Source organism: Mustelus asterias, chromosome 24 (assembly GCF_964213995.1).
Source record: "Mustelus asterias chromosome 24, sMusAst1.hap1.1, whole genome shotgun sequence".
NCBI lineage: Eukaryota > Metazoa > Chordata > Chondrichthyes > Carcharhiniformes > Triakidae > Mustelus > Mustelus asterias.
Window position 1 is genome coordinate 47,199,522 of NC_135824.1, and position 18,944 is coordinate 47,218,465.

Here is an 18,944-nt window from a genome sequence, read left to right on the forward strand (position 1 = left end):
CCCTCAACATCCAACTCATCTGTGACCACATGACACATTCCATGCAGGGTGTGTGGCCGTTTCCCAGGAGTGCCCATGACAGTTACACATTGGGTCGCCCACAAACCCCAGCTGTCTTTGAGGGAGAGCGGCGGCTGGGGGGGATGTCTCCTCGCGGACAAGGGGTACCCACTCAGGAGGTTGCCGGTGATGCCAGTGTGGAGGCCACAAACACCAGCGGAGACTTGATACAATGAGAGCGGCACGGTGGCACAGTGGTTAGCACTGCTGCCGCACAGCGCCAGGGACCCGGGTTCAATTCCGGCCTCGGGTCTGCGTGGAGTTTGCGTGTTCTACCCGTGTCTCCGTGGGTTTCCTCTGGGTGCTCCAGTTTCCTTCCACAGTCCAAAGATGTGCAGGTTAAGTGGATTGGCCATGCTAAATTGTCCCTTAGTGTCCAAAGATGTGCCGGTTAAGTGGATTGGCCATGTTAACTTGTCCCTTAGTGTCCAAAGATGTGCAGGTTAGGTGGGCCTACCATTCAAAATTGCCCCTTAGTGTCCCAAGATGTATAGGTTAGGAGGGGTTAGTTCAGTTACAGGAATGGGGCAGGGGGATGGGCCCTGGTTCGGTTTCAACCAGAGTTTTGTGTCCAATTCTGGGCTCCACAGTTTGGGAAAGATGTGAAAGCATTGGAGAGAGTGCAGGAAAGATCTACCAGCATGAATTGAGGGATGAGGGACTTCAGGATGGAATGGAGAGATTTCAGGAGATTGAGAGGAGGTTTGATGGAGACATTCAAAACCAAATGAGAGGTCTAGATGGAGAAGGTAGAAAGAAACTATGCCATTGGTGGAAGAGCCTAGAATCAGAGACCAATGATTCAAGGTGATTGTCAAAGGAACCAAAGATGACATGAGGGAGAATATATTTTACACCGTGAGCGTTTAGGCTCTGGAATGTACTATCTGAGAAGATGCTGGAGGCAGATTCAATCGCGGTTTTCAGAAGAGAACTGGGTAAGCTCCTGAGGGGAAATAAAATATAGAGCCTGGAGAAAGGGCAGGGGAGTGGGACTCGCTAAACTAACCTTGCAGAGAGCCAGTATAGACATGGTGGGCTGAATGGCCTCCTTCTGTGCCATCATCATTCTGTGACGGTATTATCAGACCCAGCCTCTCAGTACCACATCCTCCTTCCTCTTTCCATTTCCGTGACGCCTGCAGTTTCCATGTTGCCACCAGCTTAAAAGCCCCTGAGCTGTGGTATTTCCCAGTTGTCTGGTTCGAGCACAGCTCAGTGACAGGCAGCTACTGAAAGTAAGATTTGAGCAGTAACTGGACTGGACCCGATGTGTGGGTGACGGTAATAACTCGCTTTTTGTTATACTCAGCAACCATGTGTGTTACTCCCTATACCTGTAAAAACTAACTATAACTCCCTCTGTGTTTAACTCTTTAACTCTGTATTACTCGTTAGCTAACTAACCCTCTCTCTGTGCCTCTTTGGATGACCCACTCTGACGAAGGGTCGCCCAGACTCGAAACGTTGGCTCTATTCTCTCTCCACAGATGTGGTCAGACCTGCTGAGATTTTCCAGCATTTTCAGTTTTTGTTTTAGATTCCAGCATCCGCAGTATTTTGCTTTTATCTCTGTCTAATTCTATAACTTGATACTCGCCGACGAACTAGCTAGCTGTCTCTCTCTGTTAACACTGTAACTCCCTCAGTGTTTTAACTTTTTATCTCTATGTATTATGGGTGGTACGGTGGTTAGCGCTGCTGCCTCACAGAGCCAGGGACCCAGGTTCGATTCCCGGCTTGAGTCGCTGTCTGTGTGGGGTTTGCACGTTCGCCCCCGTGTCCGCGTGGGTTTCCTCCGGGTGCTCCGGTTTCCTCCCACAGACTGAAAGACTGGTTAGGTGGATTGGCTGTGCTAAATTGCCCCTTAGTGTCTAAAGATGTACAGGATTGGCTATGCTAAATTGCCCCTTAATGTCCAAAGCTGTGTAAGTTAGTGGCTGAAATACATGGGGTTATGGATAAGATGCTCTGTCGGAGAGTCAGTGCAGGCTCGATGGGCTAAATGGCCTCCTTTTACCCCACTGTAGGGATTCTATGATTTTGTTCTATGATTACTCGCTAGCTTGCTAACTCTCCCTCTCTGATTAACTCTATAATTCCCTTTGCGTTTAACTAATTAACTCTCTGTGTTCCTTGCTATCTAGCTAACTCTGTGTGTTCAACTCTATAACTCTAAAACAAGTTGCTCTCTGACTACTAGCTAGCTCTCTAACTTTATAACTCTGTTTAATTCTACAACTAACTCCATGTTACTCGCTAATGATAAATCTGTGTTTAACTCTATAACAGAGCACGCTCTAGCTAGCTAACTCTCTCTGTGTTTAACTCTAAGTGGGATTACCCCTCGCTTTTTATTACCTTGTCTGTCAGTGTGTGTTCTGTGACAAAGGGGTAGGTTTCACAGTATATAGATAACAGGAGCAGACAGCGTGTGTCTCTTGGGGACTGTTGAAACCTCTCTCTCCACCCACCTTTTAAAACCCACCTCTTCAACCTGATTTCCATCCACAGCTTTAGTAGATTGATACAGGAGTTGGTCTATTTTTTACTCATTCGTGGAACGTGGGTGTCGCTGGCTAGGCCAGCATTTATTGCCCATCCCTCGTTGTCCTTGAGAAGGTGGTGGTGAGCCGCCTTCTTGAAACACTGCAGTCCATGTGGTGTAGGTGCACCCACAGTGCTGTTAGGGAGGGAGCTCCAGGATTTTGACCCAGAGACTGCGAAGGAACAGTCGATATATTTCCAAGTCAGGATGCTAAGTGGCTTGGAGGGGAACTTGTAGATGGTGGTGTTTCCATGTATCTGCTGCTCTTGTTCTTCTAGACGGAGGTGGTCATGGGTTAGGAAGTGCTGCCTAAGGAGCCTTGGTGAGTTCCTGCAGTGCATCTTGTATGTTTGGAGATGGACTGGGAAAAACTGGGTCAGGGGAAGTGGAAAAAAGGGAGGGAAAGAGGGGAAAACCAGGGCAACAGAGGAGGGGAAACTAAAGAATAGGGGACAAAGAACAAAAGAACAAAGAAAATTACTGCACAGGAACAGGCCCTTCGGCCCTCCAAGCCTGCACCGATCATGCTGCCTGACTTAACTAAAATCCCCTACCCTTCCGGGGACCATATCCCTCTATTCCCATCTCATTCATGTACTTGTCAAGACGCCCCTTAAAAGTCACTACCGTATCCGCTTCCACTACCTCCCCCGGCAACGAGTTCAAGGCACTCTGTGTAAAAAATCTGCCTCGTACATCTCTTTTAAAACTTGCCCCTAGCACCTTAAACCTATGCCCCCTAGTAATTAACTCTTTCACCCTGGGAAAAAGCTTCTGACTATCCACTCTGTCCATGCCTCTCATAATCTTGGAGACTTCTATCAGGTCTCCCCTCAACCTCTGTCGCTCCAGTGAGAACAAACCAAGTTTCTCCAACCTCTCCTCATAGCTAATGCCCTCCATACCAGGCAACATCCTGGTAAATCTTTTCTGTACCCTCTCCAAAGCCTCCACATCCTTCTGGTAGTGTGGCGACCAGAATTGAACACTATATTCCAAGTGCGGCCTCACTAAGGTTCTATAAAGCGTCAACATGACTTGCCAATTTTTAAACTCAATACCCCGGCTGATGAAGGCAAGCATGCCATATGCCTTCTTGACTACCTTCTCCACCTGCATTGCCACTTTCAGTGACCTGTGTACCTGTACACCCAGATCCCTTTGCCTATCAATACTCCTAAGGGTTCTGCCATTTACTGTATATTTTCTATCTGTATTAGACCTTCCAAAATGCATTACCTCACATTTGTCCAGATTAAACTTCATCTGCCATCTCTCCGCCCAAGTCTCCAACTGATCTATATACTGCTGTATCCTCTGATGGTCCTCATCGCTATCCGCAAATCCGCCAACTTTTGTGTCATCCGCAAACTTACAAATCCATCCAGTTACATTTTCCTCCAAATCATTTATATATATTACAAACAGCAAAGGTCCCAGCACTGATCCCTGAGGAACGCCACTTGTCACAGCTCTCCATTCAGAAACGCACCCTTCCACTGCTACCCTCTGTCTTCTTTGACCGAGCCAGTTTTGTATCCACCTTGCCAGCTCACCTCTGATCCCATGCGACTTCACCTTCTGCACCAGTCTGCCATGAGGGACCTTGTCAAAGGCCTTACTGAAGTCCATGTAGACAACATCCACTGCCCTACCCTCATCATATGAGGACATCCTCCAGACCCAGCTTGGCAGGGCTCACCACACAGCGTTTAGCAGGGTTCAGGGAGAATCTCAGTACTTATGGTGCTCAAGAACTGAAGGTTGAGGGCAGTACTTCCCACATATAACAGGATTCGGGACCCTCCCTGCAGCACAGGGTCAGGGCCTTGCCAGCCTGCAGCGTTGCTCAATTCCCCTTTCCAATCCCAGCACAGATGTGTTTGGAGGTGGCACGGTAGCACAATGGTTAGCACTGCTGCCTCACAGCGCCAGGGACCCGGGTTCAATTCCAGCCTTGGGTGATTGTCTGTGCAGAGTTTGTATGGTCCCCCTGTGTCTGTGTGGGTTTCCACCGGGTGCGCCGGTTTCCTCCCACAGTCCAGAGATGTACAGGTTAGGTTGATTGGCTATGCTAAATTGCCCCTTAGTGTCCCAAGATGTGTTGGCTAGGGGGGTTATCAGGGTAAATACGTGGGATTGATGTCGGTGCAGGCTCGATGGGCCGAATGGCCTCCTTCCGCACTGTGGGATTGTGTGTGGAAAAAAGAGGCTGGAGTGGGGTACACTCTGTGTCCATACCAACCATCCCCATTACACACATTCTCTCCCTCCCTCTACACAGCTACCCAGTTTATTTCTCATATTATAGCACAGAGAGAGACGGGATTCTCCGACCTCGCCTGCTGGGATTATCCAGTCCCGCTGCTGTGAATGGAGATTTGGCTGAGCACCAGATTTTCTGTTCTTGCTGGTGGCAGTATCGGGACAACAAGACCTGAGAATTCCAGCCAAACTGCTGTGATTTTCTCTTTACCACCTGTCCATGGCAGGATTGGTTTTGAATTAGTTTTGAAAAGAATAGGTGATGGTATATTTCCTGATCCCTCAGTTTTTGTGATCCAATTTTCCAAAATAGTCAACAACAAACTCAAGTCAGGATCAACTCAGAGGGTTAGTTTATTTTCCACATTCATGTCCCTCAACTCCGCCTTCTCCTCATATCCCGCAATCTCTTCCTGCTCTGAGCGACTTTATGTCCGAGTTGTGAATATTACAGGTTGATGATCAATTGCACAAATAATTATGAAAAAAAAGCAGTGTTTCTAATTAAGTGTGAATTATTTTTCAGCTTGATGTGGAGCTGTGGACACAGATTGCCCAGAATCATGAAGAGCTCCATATCCATCCTATCGAGAGGGTTGTCGCTTCTGCTATTGGCCGAGCATGTGTCTGCACAACAATCTGGTAACATAGCATTATTCCATTACTCTGCCCATGTCATAGAGTAGATTCCCTACAGTGCAGAAGGAGGCCATTTGGCCCATTGAGTCTGCACCAACGCTCTAACAGAGTACCTTCCCCAGGCCCTTTCTCCCTCCCTATTCCCATACCTCCACATTTTAATATGGCCAAGTCATCTAAACTGCACATCTTTGGACACTAAGGGGCAATTTAGCATGGCCAATCCACCTAATCCACACATCTTTGGACACTAAAGGGCAATTTAGCATGGCTAATCCTCCTAACCTGCACATCTTTGGGCACCAAGGGGCAATTTAGCATGGCCAATCCCCCTAACCAGCACATCTTTGGACACTAAGGTGCAATTTAGCATGGCCAATCCACCTAACCTGCACATCTTTGGATACTAAAGGGGCAATCTGGCATGGCCAATCCACCTAACCACCAAAACATCTTCGGGCTTTTCTTGCTTTTATCCGTTAAAAATTTTCACGCCCTCTCTTTGCTTTTCTGATTTTACTTTTAATTTCACCAACACTTTTTATGAACTCCTCTGGGCTTCCTGCAGTATTGAGCTCTTGGTATCTGACATAAACATCCCCCTTTTTTGCCTTATTCTACCTTGCATGATCTAGAGCCGGGGTCTTTGGATTTGGGAGCCCCCAACCCCTTTCTCTTTGTGAGAAAATATAGGCTCTGAACCCTCTCTGGGGTATCTCGACCTTGAAGGCCTCCCAAGACACTAATTTACCTTCAAAGAGTTGTTTCCCATCCAGTTAGGTCAAATTACACATCACCATAGTAAAATTGGCCTGTCCCCAAGTGAGAATTTTCAGTTCTGGTCTACCTGTTGCCCTTTCCGTGCTATCCCTTCCATCTGCCCAGTTTCAGTCCCTTCTTTCATTGCGCTTGCTTGACATTGGCTGAGAGTGTTCTCCTGAACGTGTGTGGTAGCATGGGGCCCTTTAGGGACACTTGTCACATCAAGTCGCTTCAAATTTTTACAATATGTTTCAAGAATTTTGTTCCATTTGTATTGATTCAATCCCAGTTAATATTAGGATAATTGAAATCCTGAATGTCAAGGGCCTTTACCTGAGGAAGGAGCAGACCAGCGCACTCACGGTGGCACAGTGGCTAGAACTGCTGCATCACAGCTGTAGGGACCCGGGTTCGATTCCCGGCTTGGGTCACTGTCGGTGCAGAGTTTGCACATTCTCCCCGTGTCTGCGTGGGTTTCCTCCAGATGCTCCAGTTTCCTCCCACAGATGTGTAGGTTAGGTGGATTGGTTATGCTAAACTGCCCCATAGTGTCCCAGGATGTGTGGCTAGGAATATTAGTGGGGTTACGGGGATAGGGCCTGGTTGGGATGCTCTGTCGATGGACCGAATGGCCTTTTTCTGCACTGCAGGGATTCTACGATGAGTCACCAGACTGCAGTATGCGACTCTCGGTTTTCGACTTGGGCAGAAAAGACAGGCAGCGAGCACTAATCCAGCGTTGACATTCCTGTTTCAGATGCGGTGTCCCGGACCCACGAAGAGATTCACTCCATGCCCCTGGTCGCAGCTCTGGCCATGTGCTTGTCAGCAACCCTGTTCCTGCTGATGCTTTGTGTCCTCTTCACGCCCCAGGTGATCGTGCAACGCTGCAGGCAAGTCAAGGTTAACTGCCAGGGAGGGGGGAGGGGGGAGAAGGGAGGTGGGGGGGGAGAGGGGGTGAGGGGAGAGGGGGGGAGGGGGGAGGGGGGGAGGGGGAGGGGGGGAGAGGAAGCGAGCGCTGCACGCGCACACACACACAATGATAACAGAAAGCACCAAAGTTTATTTATGAGTCACAAGTAAGGCTTACATTAACACTGCAATGAAGTTACTGTGAAATTCCCCAAGTCGCCACAGTCCGGCCCCTGTTTGGGTCAATGCACCTAACCAGCACGTCTTTCAGACGTTAGATTAGGGTCTAAGTATAAGAGGTGGGGCAGAGCTGGTGCGAGGGGAGCAGTGGAGGGTGCAGGCTAGACAGTGAAGAGAGGCTGATAAGAGTGGAGAAGCTGCGGTTGTTCTCTTGGAGGGTATGCGGTTGAGAGATGCTTTGATAACGATATGCAACATCATTAGGGTTCGAGAAAGAGTAGATAGGGAGGAACAGTTCCCACTGCTGGGAAGATCTCCCACTCCACCTGACGAAGGAGCAGCACGCTCCGAAAGCTAGTGGCGTTTGCTACCAAATAAACCTGTTGGACTTTCACCTGGTGTTGTTAAGGCTTCTTACTGTGTTTACCCCAGTCCAACGCCGGCATCTCCACCTCGGGAAGGTTGAGAACCAGTGGACACCGATTTAAGGCGAATGGATAATGAACCAAGGGCAACACATGGGGAGTTAGTGGCATATTCATGGATTAGTAATCCTTAGACCCTGGGTAATGCCTCAGGCTAAAGGGACGACCCTTTAGAACCGAGATGAGGAGAAATTTCTTTAGCCAGAGAGTGGTGAATCTGTGGAATTCATTGCCACAGAGGGCTGTGGAGGCCAAGTCTTTGGGTGTCTTTAAGACAGAGATAGAAAGGTTTTTAATTAGTATGGGGATCAAAGGTTACAGGGAAAAGCAGGAGAATGAGGTTGAGAAACTTATCAGCCATGATTGAATGGTGGAGCAGACGCGATGGGCCGAATGGTCTAATTCTGTTCTTATATCTTATGGTTTTATGTTCTGGGGACCCAGGTTCAAATCCCACCACGGCAGATGATGGAATTTGATTTCAATAAAAATCTGGAATTAAGAATCTACTGATGATCATGAAAGCATTGTCGGAAAAACCCATCTGGTTCGCTAATGTCCTTTAGGGAAGGAAACCTGCCGTCCTTACCGCGTCTGGCCTACACTACATGTGACTCCAGACCCACAGCAATATGGTTGACTCTTAAATGATCAAGCAAGCCAAGAGAAATTAGGGATGGACAATGAATGCTTGTTGATGACACCCACATGAATGAATAAATTCAAAAATTTAAATTAAGCGGGTGGTTAGGAATGGAATGCATGGTCTGAAAGCGGGTGGAAGCAGACTCTAGTGCGGCTTTCAACAGAGAATTGGATAGGTGTTCGGAGAAAAAGCATTGCAAGCTAAAGGGAAGAAGTGGGGAATGCTGCGGAGGAGTGGGATTACCTAAATCACTCTTGCAAGGCCAGCACAGACACAATGGGCTGAATGGCCTCCAGCTGAGCCGTAACTGTTTAAAGCATATTTATTAGTCACAAGGAAGGCTTACATTAACACTGCAATGAAGTTACTGTGAAATTCCCCTAGTCGCCTCAGTCTGCCACCTGTTCTGGTCAATGCACCTAACCGGCACGTCTTTCAGACTGAGGGGAGAAATCAGAACACCGGAGGAAACCCATGCAGACACGGGGAGAACGTGCAAACTCCACACCGACAGTGACCCAAGCCCGGAATCGAACCCGGGACCCTGGCGCTGTGAGACAGCAGTACTAACCACTGTGCCACCCCATGATTCTAGTCTGTTCTATGATTGTATTTTGTGACAGCAGCTCTGAGAATTAAAAAAAAAATTATTGTTCATTCGTGGGACATGGGCGTCGCTGGCTGGGCCAGCAGTAATTGCCCATCCCTAGTTGCTCCAGGGCAGTTGAGAGTCAACCACATTGCTGTGGCTCTGGAGTCACATGTAGGCCAGACCAGGTAAGGACGGCAGATTTCCTTCCCTAAAGGATATTAGTGAACCAGATGGGTTTCTGACAATCGACAATGGTTTTATGGTCATCAGTAGATTCTTAATTCAAGATTTTTTTCTTGAATTCCATCATTTGCCGTAGTGGGATTCGAACCCGGGTGCCCTGAATATTGGCTGAGTTTCTGGATTAATAGTCTAGCGATAATACCACTAGGCCATTGCCTCCCCACATTTGAGGCTAGAGTTGGAAATGGAGGCTAGAACTTAAGATCTGAGTCATGCTATCTGACAACCAATCTCATTCCAGGTTCACAACAAAGCGAGAGGATTGGCCAGCCCAGACCGCGTCTCTTCCGACTTACGAGGAAGCAGTTTTTGGGGATCCGGTAAAATTCGGCCTCCCTTCAGAGCCCGCCTCGGTGTTTCCAGCTGAATTGTGTGCACTGCAGTGCGGCCCTCCGACTGTACACTGCCTGACATTGCAGGGGCCTCCACCTTATCAAACCCACCTTGGTCCGTCTCACCAAATGGAGATGGTATTGTGTGGCACAGTTCTCCCTGGTGAGAATCAGTGTAAGGACATTGAGGAACCTCCAACCTATCAGGACATCCACGCCACATGGAGAGGCAGTGACTCTGGTAAGGAATTGGAATTAGCATTAGATTCTGCCAATACTTGCAATGGGGGATTTTCCAAATTGTTCAGTCCAAACCAAGTTTGTGCTGATGTTAATGCTCCTTCTTGCAGTACTTGCAGACCAGTGTGATCTAATCAAATCTCTATAGACGTTTAACACGACTTTAGGTGGCACGAAGGCACAGTGGTTAGCACTGATGCCGCTCAGCACCAGGGACCCGGGTTCAATACCGGCCTTGGATGACTGTGTGTGGAGTTTGCACGTTCACCCCATCTGCATGGGTCTCCTCTGGGTGCACCGGTTTCTTCCCACAGTCCGAAGATGTGCAGGCTAGGGGGATTGGCTATGCTAAATTGCCCCTTAGTGTAAAATATGTGCAGGTTGGTGGATCGATTGATCATGCTACAAAATTGTCCCTTAGTGTCCCAAGATGTGTAGGTTAGGTGTTTTGGCTATGCTAAATTGCCCCTTAGTGTCCAAAGATCTGCAGGTTAGGGGGATTATCGGGGGAAATACATTGGGTTACAGGAATAAGACCTGGGTGGGATGCTCTGTCAGAGAGTCGGGGCAGACTCGATGGGCTGAATGGCCTCTTTCTGCACTGCAGAGATTCAATGATCTTCAATTACCTTCCTCCAGAAACCCTAATGCTTTATTTGATTTTAATTTAAAACTGCTTTATTGACTTTTGCCTCCACTTTTCGTAATATGTATCTGTCCCATCAGCTCCCTCTGCTCCTCAATCTGGTTCCATATTATTTTCCAAGGAGTACATGGCCATGTTATTCTTCCAACGAGAAGATACCATCTTCTCCTCCTCCAGATGCTCTGCCCTAAAGAGGGTTTTGGTGACCATGAACCCCCATTGGATCGATCCGTAGCTGTGTGCGGCAACGAAGCGCAGTGATTAACCATTGCCCCTGCAGTATGGCTGATCGTCAGGATGATCATTAACCTGGTTGGCCACGTTATGAATGCACTATCCCTGGCTGGCGAGTCCTGGAGCCAGAGGAGGGACCCTACAAGAACTCCTAGAATCAGAGAATCCCTACACAGTGTAGAAGGAGGCCCATCGAGTCTGCACCGACCACTATCCCACCCAGGCCCTATCCCCGTAATCCCATGCATTCACCCTGCGAATCCCTTTGACACTGGGGTCAATTTAGCATGGACAGTCCACCTAATCCACACATCTTTGGACTCCTACCTCGCACTGCAGTTCATTTGAAAATTACAGTTTTACTCCACCCCTCCAGAATGTTGTTGATGCCTTCACGTTAATTATACCCCCGCCCAGTTTGGTGTCACCCGTGAGTGTGAAGTTGTCCTTCCGATTCCCGACCATTTTGGTGACTGTGGTCCCAGTGTCAATTTTTCTGGGCACCACTTTGTACCAGTTGCCAATCTGGGGAACTGTTCCTTAACCCCTCATCTATCTTTTCTGTTCTTTACGGGAAGACGATGGCCTAGTGGTATTATCGCTAGACTATAAATCCAGAACCTCAGCTAATGTTCTGGGGGTCTGGGTTCGAATCTCGCCACGAATTAAGAATCTACTGATGACCATGAAACCATTGTTGGAAAAACCCATCTGGTTCATTAATGCCAGAGCCACAGCAATGTGGTTGACTCTCAGCTGCTCTCGGGCAACTAGGGATAGGCAATAAATGCTGGCCCAGCCAGCGACACCCATGCCCCACGAATAAATAAAAAAAACGCCAGCTTGCTCCCCATTCTGCTGGTATATCCGGCAACACACCGCTTCTTCACTGGCTGTTGGCATCACAGTCTAACACCGATATTCCACCAATATTTCTGAATCTGGTTATTATAATAATGACTAGATGTTTATTTTTGAGAGATGTTGATTGACTTTGAAATAGTGCCTTTTACCCCCGCCAGATGTGACCTCTGCTTAATGGCTCATTCAGAAGACAGCACCTCCCAACAGTGCAGGGCTCCCACAGTATTGCATCAGAGTGTCAGCCTTAATTTTTGTGTGGTCAAAACCCTGCAATGGGACTGGAACCCAAAACCCCGTGGTTCAGAGGCGGGAGTGCCGCCAACCGAGCCACGCGGACGCCTTCCACCGATACGCTCAACACAGGCTCATTACAGTTCTAAGCACATGATTCAGTCCGTCAAAATCGGACACTGGATTTCATCATCATCATAACATGATTCAAATCAGTGCACCCCAGTCTGGGCGGCGCCAGCCCAGCGAGGGTCCCGGGCAGCGCCAGCCCAGCGAGGGTCCCGGGCAGCGCCAGCCCAGCGAGGGTCCCGGGCAGCGCCAGCCCAGCGAGGGTCCCGGGCAGCGCCAGCCCAGCGAGGGTCCCGGGCAGCGCCAGCCCAGCGAGGGTCCCGGGCAGCGCCAGCCCAGCGAGGGTCCCGGGCAGCGCCAGCCCAGCGAGGGTCCCGGGCAGCGCCAGCCCAGCGAGGGTCCCGGGCGCCATTGCAACAATTCCAAACCACAAAGAGCCAAATTGCACTAATTTTTTGTTGGAAAGTGAGCTACTTACTGTTTTGCCTCCTGATGCAGTTCCTGTTAATATTTACCGTGTGTATTTTATTTGACAGTTCTTCTCTCCCTGGAGCCACGATGTTGCTCAGACCCTGTTTCCTGCAGCGAGCCCAGGATCCACTGTCCCAGTTAAACTTAAGAATGAATCCACGTAAACCCGCTTTCCGCTTGGAAAGAAAATTAGACTTGACAACGTTAATGACTGCACTGAGATGAGGAAGTTGCAGGATTTGCCAGAAGCTGCTCTGAAACATTCATTCACAGGGTTTGGGCACGGCTGGCCAGGCCGACAGCTCTTGCTCATCCCCAACTTGAAAAGGTGATGGTGAACCGCCCTCTCAAACTGTTGCAGTCCATTTGATGTAGATGCATGCTCTGCACTCTTGGGATTTTTACCTGGCAGCGATGAAGGGATGCCGATATATTTCCAAATAAGGATGGCGAGTGACTTGGAGGAAAGTTTGGGAGGTGGAGATGCCATTTCCTGGTGTCTGCTGCCCTTGTCCTTCTAGGCATGTCCCGAGGCATGGTACATTGGGGAAACCATGCAGATGCTGCGACAACGGATGAATGAACACCGCTCGACAATCAGCAGGCAAGACTGTTCTCTTCCTGTGGAGGAGCACTTCAGCAGTCACGGGCATTCAGCCTTGGATCTTCAGGTAAGCGTTCTCCAAGGCGGCCTTCACGACACACGACAGCGCAGAGTCGCTGAGCAGAAACTGATAGCCAAGTTCCGCACACATGAGGACGGCCTAAACCGGGATGTTGGATTTATGTCACATTATCAGTAACCCCCACAGCTTGCCTCCTGGACTTGCAGAATTTCACTAGCTGTTCTGTCTGGAGACAATACACATCTCTTTAACCTGTGTTGAATGCTCCCTCCACCCACATTGTCTGTACATTTAAGACCTGGCTGGCTGTAGAGATTTGCATTCTAATCAGTATTCTGTAACTTGATTTCTGTGTCTGTTTGCACTGTTTGAGAACAGATTTCCACTCCATCTGACGAAGGAGCTGTGCTCCGAAAGCTTATGGTATTTGCTACCAAATAAACCTGTTGGACTTTAACCTGGTGTTGTGAGACTTCTTACTGTGCTTGTCCTTCTAGGCAGGAGGGGTGAAGGGTTTGGAAGTTGCTGTTAAAGTTATGAACAGAGAGGAACTGACAGCAGCTCAGATGGGGATACGCACTGGCACTTCTAAATGAACTGTTCATTGAACAGGCCATAATGACATTTTAATTGCAGTAAAAATACATTTGATGATCTGTGCCAACTGTTTAACATGGGAAGGCGATGGCCTAGTGGTATTATCGCTAGACTATTAACTCAGCTAATGTTCTGGGGACCCAGGTCCGAATCCCGCCACGGCGGATGGGTGAATTTGAATTCAATAAAAAAAAAACTGGAATTAAGAATCTACTGATGACCATGAAACCATTGTCGGAAAAACCCATCTAGTTCATTAGTGTCCTTTAGGGAAGGAAATCTGCCGTCTTACACGATCTGACCTACATGTGACTCCAGAGCCACAGCAATGTGGTTGACTCTCAACTGCCCTCTGAAATGGCCGAGTGAGGCACTCTGTTTCAAGGGCAACTTGGGATGGGCAATAAATGCTGGCCTTGCCAGAATGTGTTCTGCGTGCTTTGGGAGGATGGCGGGAGGGGAGGGTATTTTTCTGAACAGTCACCTATCAGAACAGGAAAGCTGACGAGGTCTGGTCCAGCCCCCCCCCCCGGGAAAGAAATGTCAGAACGAGACTGTCATTCCGGGACCAAATTCCAGGGCCCTCTTACCCGGAGGATATAGTTAGCCCAGGGGATTTGCGCTGATCTCTACATAGGAACCAACCAGTAGAATTACAGTTTGGTGTTCAACTCAGTGGTTGGTAAGTTGATGGAGAAGATCCTGAGAGGCAGGATTTATGAACATTTGGAGAGGTATAATATGATTAAGAATAGTCAGAATGGCTTTGTCAAAGGCAGATCATGCCTTACGAGCCTGTTTGAATTTTTTAAGGATGTGACTAAACACATTGATGAAGGAAGAGCAGTAGATGTAGTATATATGGTCTTCAGCAAGGCATTTGAGAAGATGCCCCATGCAAGGCTTATTGAGAAAGTGAGGGGGCATGGGATCCAAGGGGACATTGCTTTGTGAATCCAGAACTGGCTTGCCCACAGAAGGCAAAGAGTGGTTATAGATGGGTCATATTCTGCATGGAGGTCGGTCACCAGTGGAGTGCCCCAGGGATCTGTTCTGGGACCCTTACTCTTTGTGATTTTTATAAATGACCTGGATGAGGAAGTGGAGGGATGGGTTGGTAAATTTGCTGATGACATAAAGGTTAGAGGTGTTGTGGATAGTGTGGAGGGATGTCAGAAGTTGCAGTGAGACATTGATAGGATGCAAGACTGGGCGGAGAAGTGGCAGATGGAGTTCAACCCAGATAAGTGTGAGGTGGTTCATTTTGGCAGGTCAAATAGGATGGCGGAATATTACTGGTAGGACTCTTGGCAGAGTGGAAGATCAGAAGGATCTTGGGGTCCGAGTTCATAGGACGCTCAAAGCAGCTGTGCAGGTTGAGGCTGTGGTTAAGAAGACGTATGCTGTACTGGCCTTCATCAATCGAGGAATTGAGTTTCGGAGTCGTGAGATAATGTTGCAGCTATATAAGACCCTGGTCAGACCACACTTGGAGTACTGTGCTCAGTTCTGGTCGCCTCATTACAGGAAGGATGTGGAAGCCATAGAAAGGGTGCAGAGGAGATTTACAAGGATGTTGCCTGGGTTGGGGAGCATGCCTTATGAGGATAGGTTGAGTGAGCTCAGCCTTTTCTCCTTGGAGAGATGAAGGATGAGGGGTGACCTGATAGAGGTGTATAAGATGTTGAGAGGTATTGATCGAGTGGATAGTCAGAGGCTTTTTCCCAGGGCTGAAATGGTTGCCACAAGAGGACACAGGTTTAAGGTGCTGGGGAGTAGGTACAGAGGAGATGTCAGGGGTAAGTTTTTCCACTCAGAGGGTGGTGGGTGCGTGGAATGGGCTGCCAGCAACGGTGGTGGAGACGGATTCGATAGGGTCTTTTCAGAGACTTTTAGATAAGTACATGGAACTTAGTAAGATAGAGGGTTATAGGTAAGCCTCTCATCCTTCTAAACTCCATCGAGTGCAGACCCAGAGTCCTCAAATGCTTCTCATATGTCAAGCTTTTCATTCCCGACCCTCTCTAAGGCCAGCACATTCTTCCTTAGATACGGGGCCCAAAATTGCTCACAATACTCCAAATGGGGTCTGACCAGAGCCTCCTACAGCCTCAGCAGTGCATCCCTGCTTTCTCATCACGTCCGCGTGGGTTTCCTTTGGGTGCTCTAGGTAAGATACTCTGCGAGAGAGTCGGTGCAGACTCGATGGGCCGATTGGCCTCTCCTGTGCTGTCGGGATTCTGTGATCTTCCATTGGAACTACGAAAAACTCTTAAATGCTTCGCACTGAGGACAGTAACTGAGCAAGGCTCCAAGAGCGACAGGGCAGCTGAGTGTCGCAACATTGGGTGCTCAGCGCTCCAAGAAAATAGGGATACGGTCACCATGCTTGGTTGATCGTATGCACCACAAGACCAATTGCCTCCAAACGCCCTACCTCATCCTCCCATCGAGCGGCAGACATGTCCAACCTCACAGTGCATTGCCTTCCCATAGATAACCAATAAGCGGCCAATCATTATCCAAAATAAAAACTGAAAATGGCGGGGAAAAAAAACTCAGCAGGTCAGGCAGCATCTGTGTAGAGAGAAGGGCGGAGAGAGAGAGAGAGCGCGCGAGACATACAAAGAGACAGAGACAGAGAGAGAGACGGAGAGAGCGAAAAAAAAAAGTTAACTTTTCCAGTCTTTCATCGGGGCTGGAAAAACTTTGAGGTGGGGAAGGAGGCGTTTAAGGGCGAAAGGAAGGTCTGTGTTAAGAGTGGGAGGCGGGCAAGATTGGAGGACAGAAGAGTCCAGTCGCCCCGGGGACAAAGGGAATGGTGATGGGGAGCAAGAAAACACACAAAGAGACAAAAAGGTGGTTGTGTGCAGCTGAGCTGCTGTCTGGAAAAAACAGACAGAAACGAGCAAAGAGAAGGAAACAAAATGGTTGCTTCAGCAGGGTAAAAATCTGCAAAAAAAAAATTGATTTTTTCCAGATGGGTTTTTTTTTTAAAAAAAGGTATATTTTGGGATTCAACTTGCACGAAATTATCTGCACACAGGAGCCACGCGTGAGCTGGAATCACTGTCCCTCGCACAAACTCCAGTACAAAACATGGATCAGGATGTCACTGAGATGGTTCTGCCCAGTTTCAAACGGGGGACCTTTGGCGTGCGAGGTGTGAGAAACTGTTGACTACATAAACACCAAAGGCATTCGGAACTAAACAGAAACTGAGTCCCTGGGTGGGCTTGAGTTTTAAGAATTGGATAATAAACAATTTATGTTTCAGATAACTTTGCTTTCACTGTGAAATTAAAGTCGGTAAAGGTAACTTCGCTGTCTTTGGTATTGGCAGGGTCCAACAACACGTTATGTGTCTTAGTTGTACATTGATCGGATGTCTAATTGTATTCTGTGGGGGGGGGGGCATTAAGTTTATTTATCAGTTTCGGAAGTAGGCTTACATTAACACTGCAATGAAGTTACCGTGAAAATCCGCTAGTCGTCACACTCTGGCACCTGTTCGGGTACACTGAGGGAGAATTTAGCGTGGTCAGCATGGTCCCTCTCCTTCCTCCACCCCCCCCCCTCCCGTCCTTCTTCCTCCTCCCCACCCCCTCCCGTCCCTCTCCTTCCTCCCCCCCCCTCCCGTCCCTCTCCTTCCTCCCCCCTCCCGTCCCTCTCCTTCCTCTCCCACACCCCTCCCGTCCCTCTCCTTCCTCCCCCCTCCCGTCCCTCTCCTTCCTCTCCCACTCCCCTCCCGTCCCTCTCCTTCCTCCCCCCCTCTCCTTCCTCCCCCCCTCCCGTCCCTCTCCTTCCTCCCCCCCTCCCGTCCCTCTCCTTCCTCCCCCCCCTCCCGTCCCTCTCCTTCCTCCCCCCCCTCCCGTCCCTCTCCTTCCTCCCCCCCCCTCCCGTCCCTCTCCTTCCTCCCCCCCTCCCGTCCCTCTCCTTCCTATCCCCCCTCCCGTCCCTCTCCTTCCTCACCCCCTCCCGTCCCTCTCCTTCCTCCCCCCCTCCCGTACCTCTCCTTCCTCCCCCCCCTCCCGTCCCTCTCCTTCCTCCCCCCCCCTCCCGTCCCTCTCCTTCCTTCCCCCCCCTCCCGTCCCTCTCCTTCCTTCCCCCCCCGTCCCTCTCCTCCCCCCCCCCTCCTCCCCCCCCCATCCGTCCCTCTCCTTCCCCCCCCTCCCGTCCCTCTCCTTCCCCCCCCTCCCGTCCCTCTCCTTCCTCCCCCCCCTCCCGTCCCTCTCCTTCCCCCCCCCTCCCGTCCCTCTCCTTCCCCCCCCCTCCCGTCCCTCTCCTTCCCCCCCCCTCCCGTCCCTCTCCTTCCCCCCCCCTCCCGTCCCTCTCCTTCCCCCCCCTCCCGTCCCTCTCCTTCCCCCCCCTCCCGTCCCTCTCCTTCCTCCCCCCCCTCCCGTCCCTCTCCTTCCCCCCCCCTCCCGTCCCTCTCCTTCCCCCCCCCTCCCGTCCCTCTCCTTCCCCCCCCCTCCCGTCCCTCTCCTTCCCCCCCCTCCCGTCCCTCTCCTTCCCCCCCCTCCCGTCCCTCTCCTTCCTCCCCCCCCTCCCGTCCCTCTCCTTCCTCCCCCCCCTCCCGTCCCTCTCCTTCCCCCCCCTCCCGTCCCTCTCCTTCCCCCCCCCTCCCGTCCCTCTCCTTCCCCCCCCCTCCCGTCCCTCTCCTTCCCCCCCCCTCCCGTCCCTCTCCTTCCCCCCCCCTCCCGTCCCTCTCCTTCCCCCCCCCTCCCGTCCCTCTCCTTCCCCCCCCTCCCGTCCCTCTCCTTCCCCCCCCTCCCGTCCCTCTCCTTCCCCCCCTCCCGTCCCTCTCCTTCTCCCCCACCTCCCGTCCCTCTCCTTCCCCCCCCTCCCGTCCCTCTCCTTCCCCCCTCCCGTCCCTCTCCTTCCCCCCCCTCCCGTCCCTCTCCTCCCCCCCCTCCCGTCCCTCTCCTCCCCCCCCCTCCCGTCCCTCTCCTTCCCCCCCCTCCCGTCCCTCTCCTTCCCCCCCCTCCCGTCCCTCTCCTTCCCCCCCTCCCGTCCCTCTCCTTCCCCCCCTCCCGTCCCTCTCCTTCTCCCCCACCTCCCGTCCCGCTCCTTCCCCCCCCTCCCGTCCCGCTCCTTCCCCCCCCTCCCGTCCCTCTCCTTCCCCCCCTCCCGTCCCTCTCCTTCCCCCCCCTCCCGTCCCTCTCCTTCCCCCCCCTCCCGTCCCTCTCCTTCCCCCCCCTCCCGTCCCTCTCCTTCCCCCCCCTCCCGTCCCTCTCCTTCCCCCCCCTCCCGTCCCGCTCCTTCCCCCCCCACCTCCCGTCCCTCTCCTCCCCTTCCCCCTCTCCCCACTAGTCTTCTCCTCCCTCTCCTTTGCCCCTCCCCTCCCTCATTCTCTCGGTGT

The 18,944-nt window shown here is 50.8% G+C and overlaps 1 protein-coding gene across 1 annotated transcript; it reads left to right on the forward strand.

The window, feature by feature from the left end:
* The first annotated feature begins 1,261 nt into the window (after positions 1-1,261).
* Positions 1,262-13,441, forward strand: LOC144511361 (uncharacterized). Its single transcript, XM_078241650.1, has 5 exons — positions 1,262-1,344; positions 5,400-5,515; positions 7,032-7,167; positions 9,514-9,845; positions 12,425-13,441. The coding sequence occupies exons 2-5, from the start codon at positions 5,404-5,406 to the stop codon at positions 12,499-12,501; spliced, it is 657 nt and encodes a 218-aa protein (XP_078097776.1). The 5' UTR covers positions 1,262-1,344; positions 5,400-5,403; the 3' UTR covers positions 12,502-13,441.
* The last annotated feature ends 5,503 nt before the right edge of the window (positions 13,442-18,944 follow it).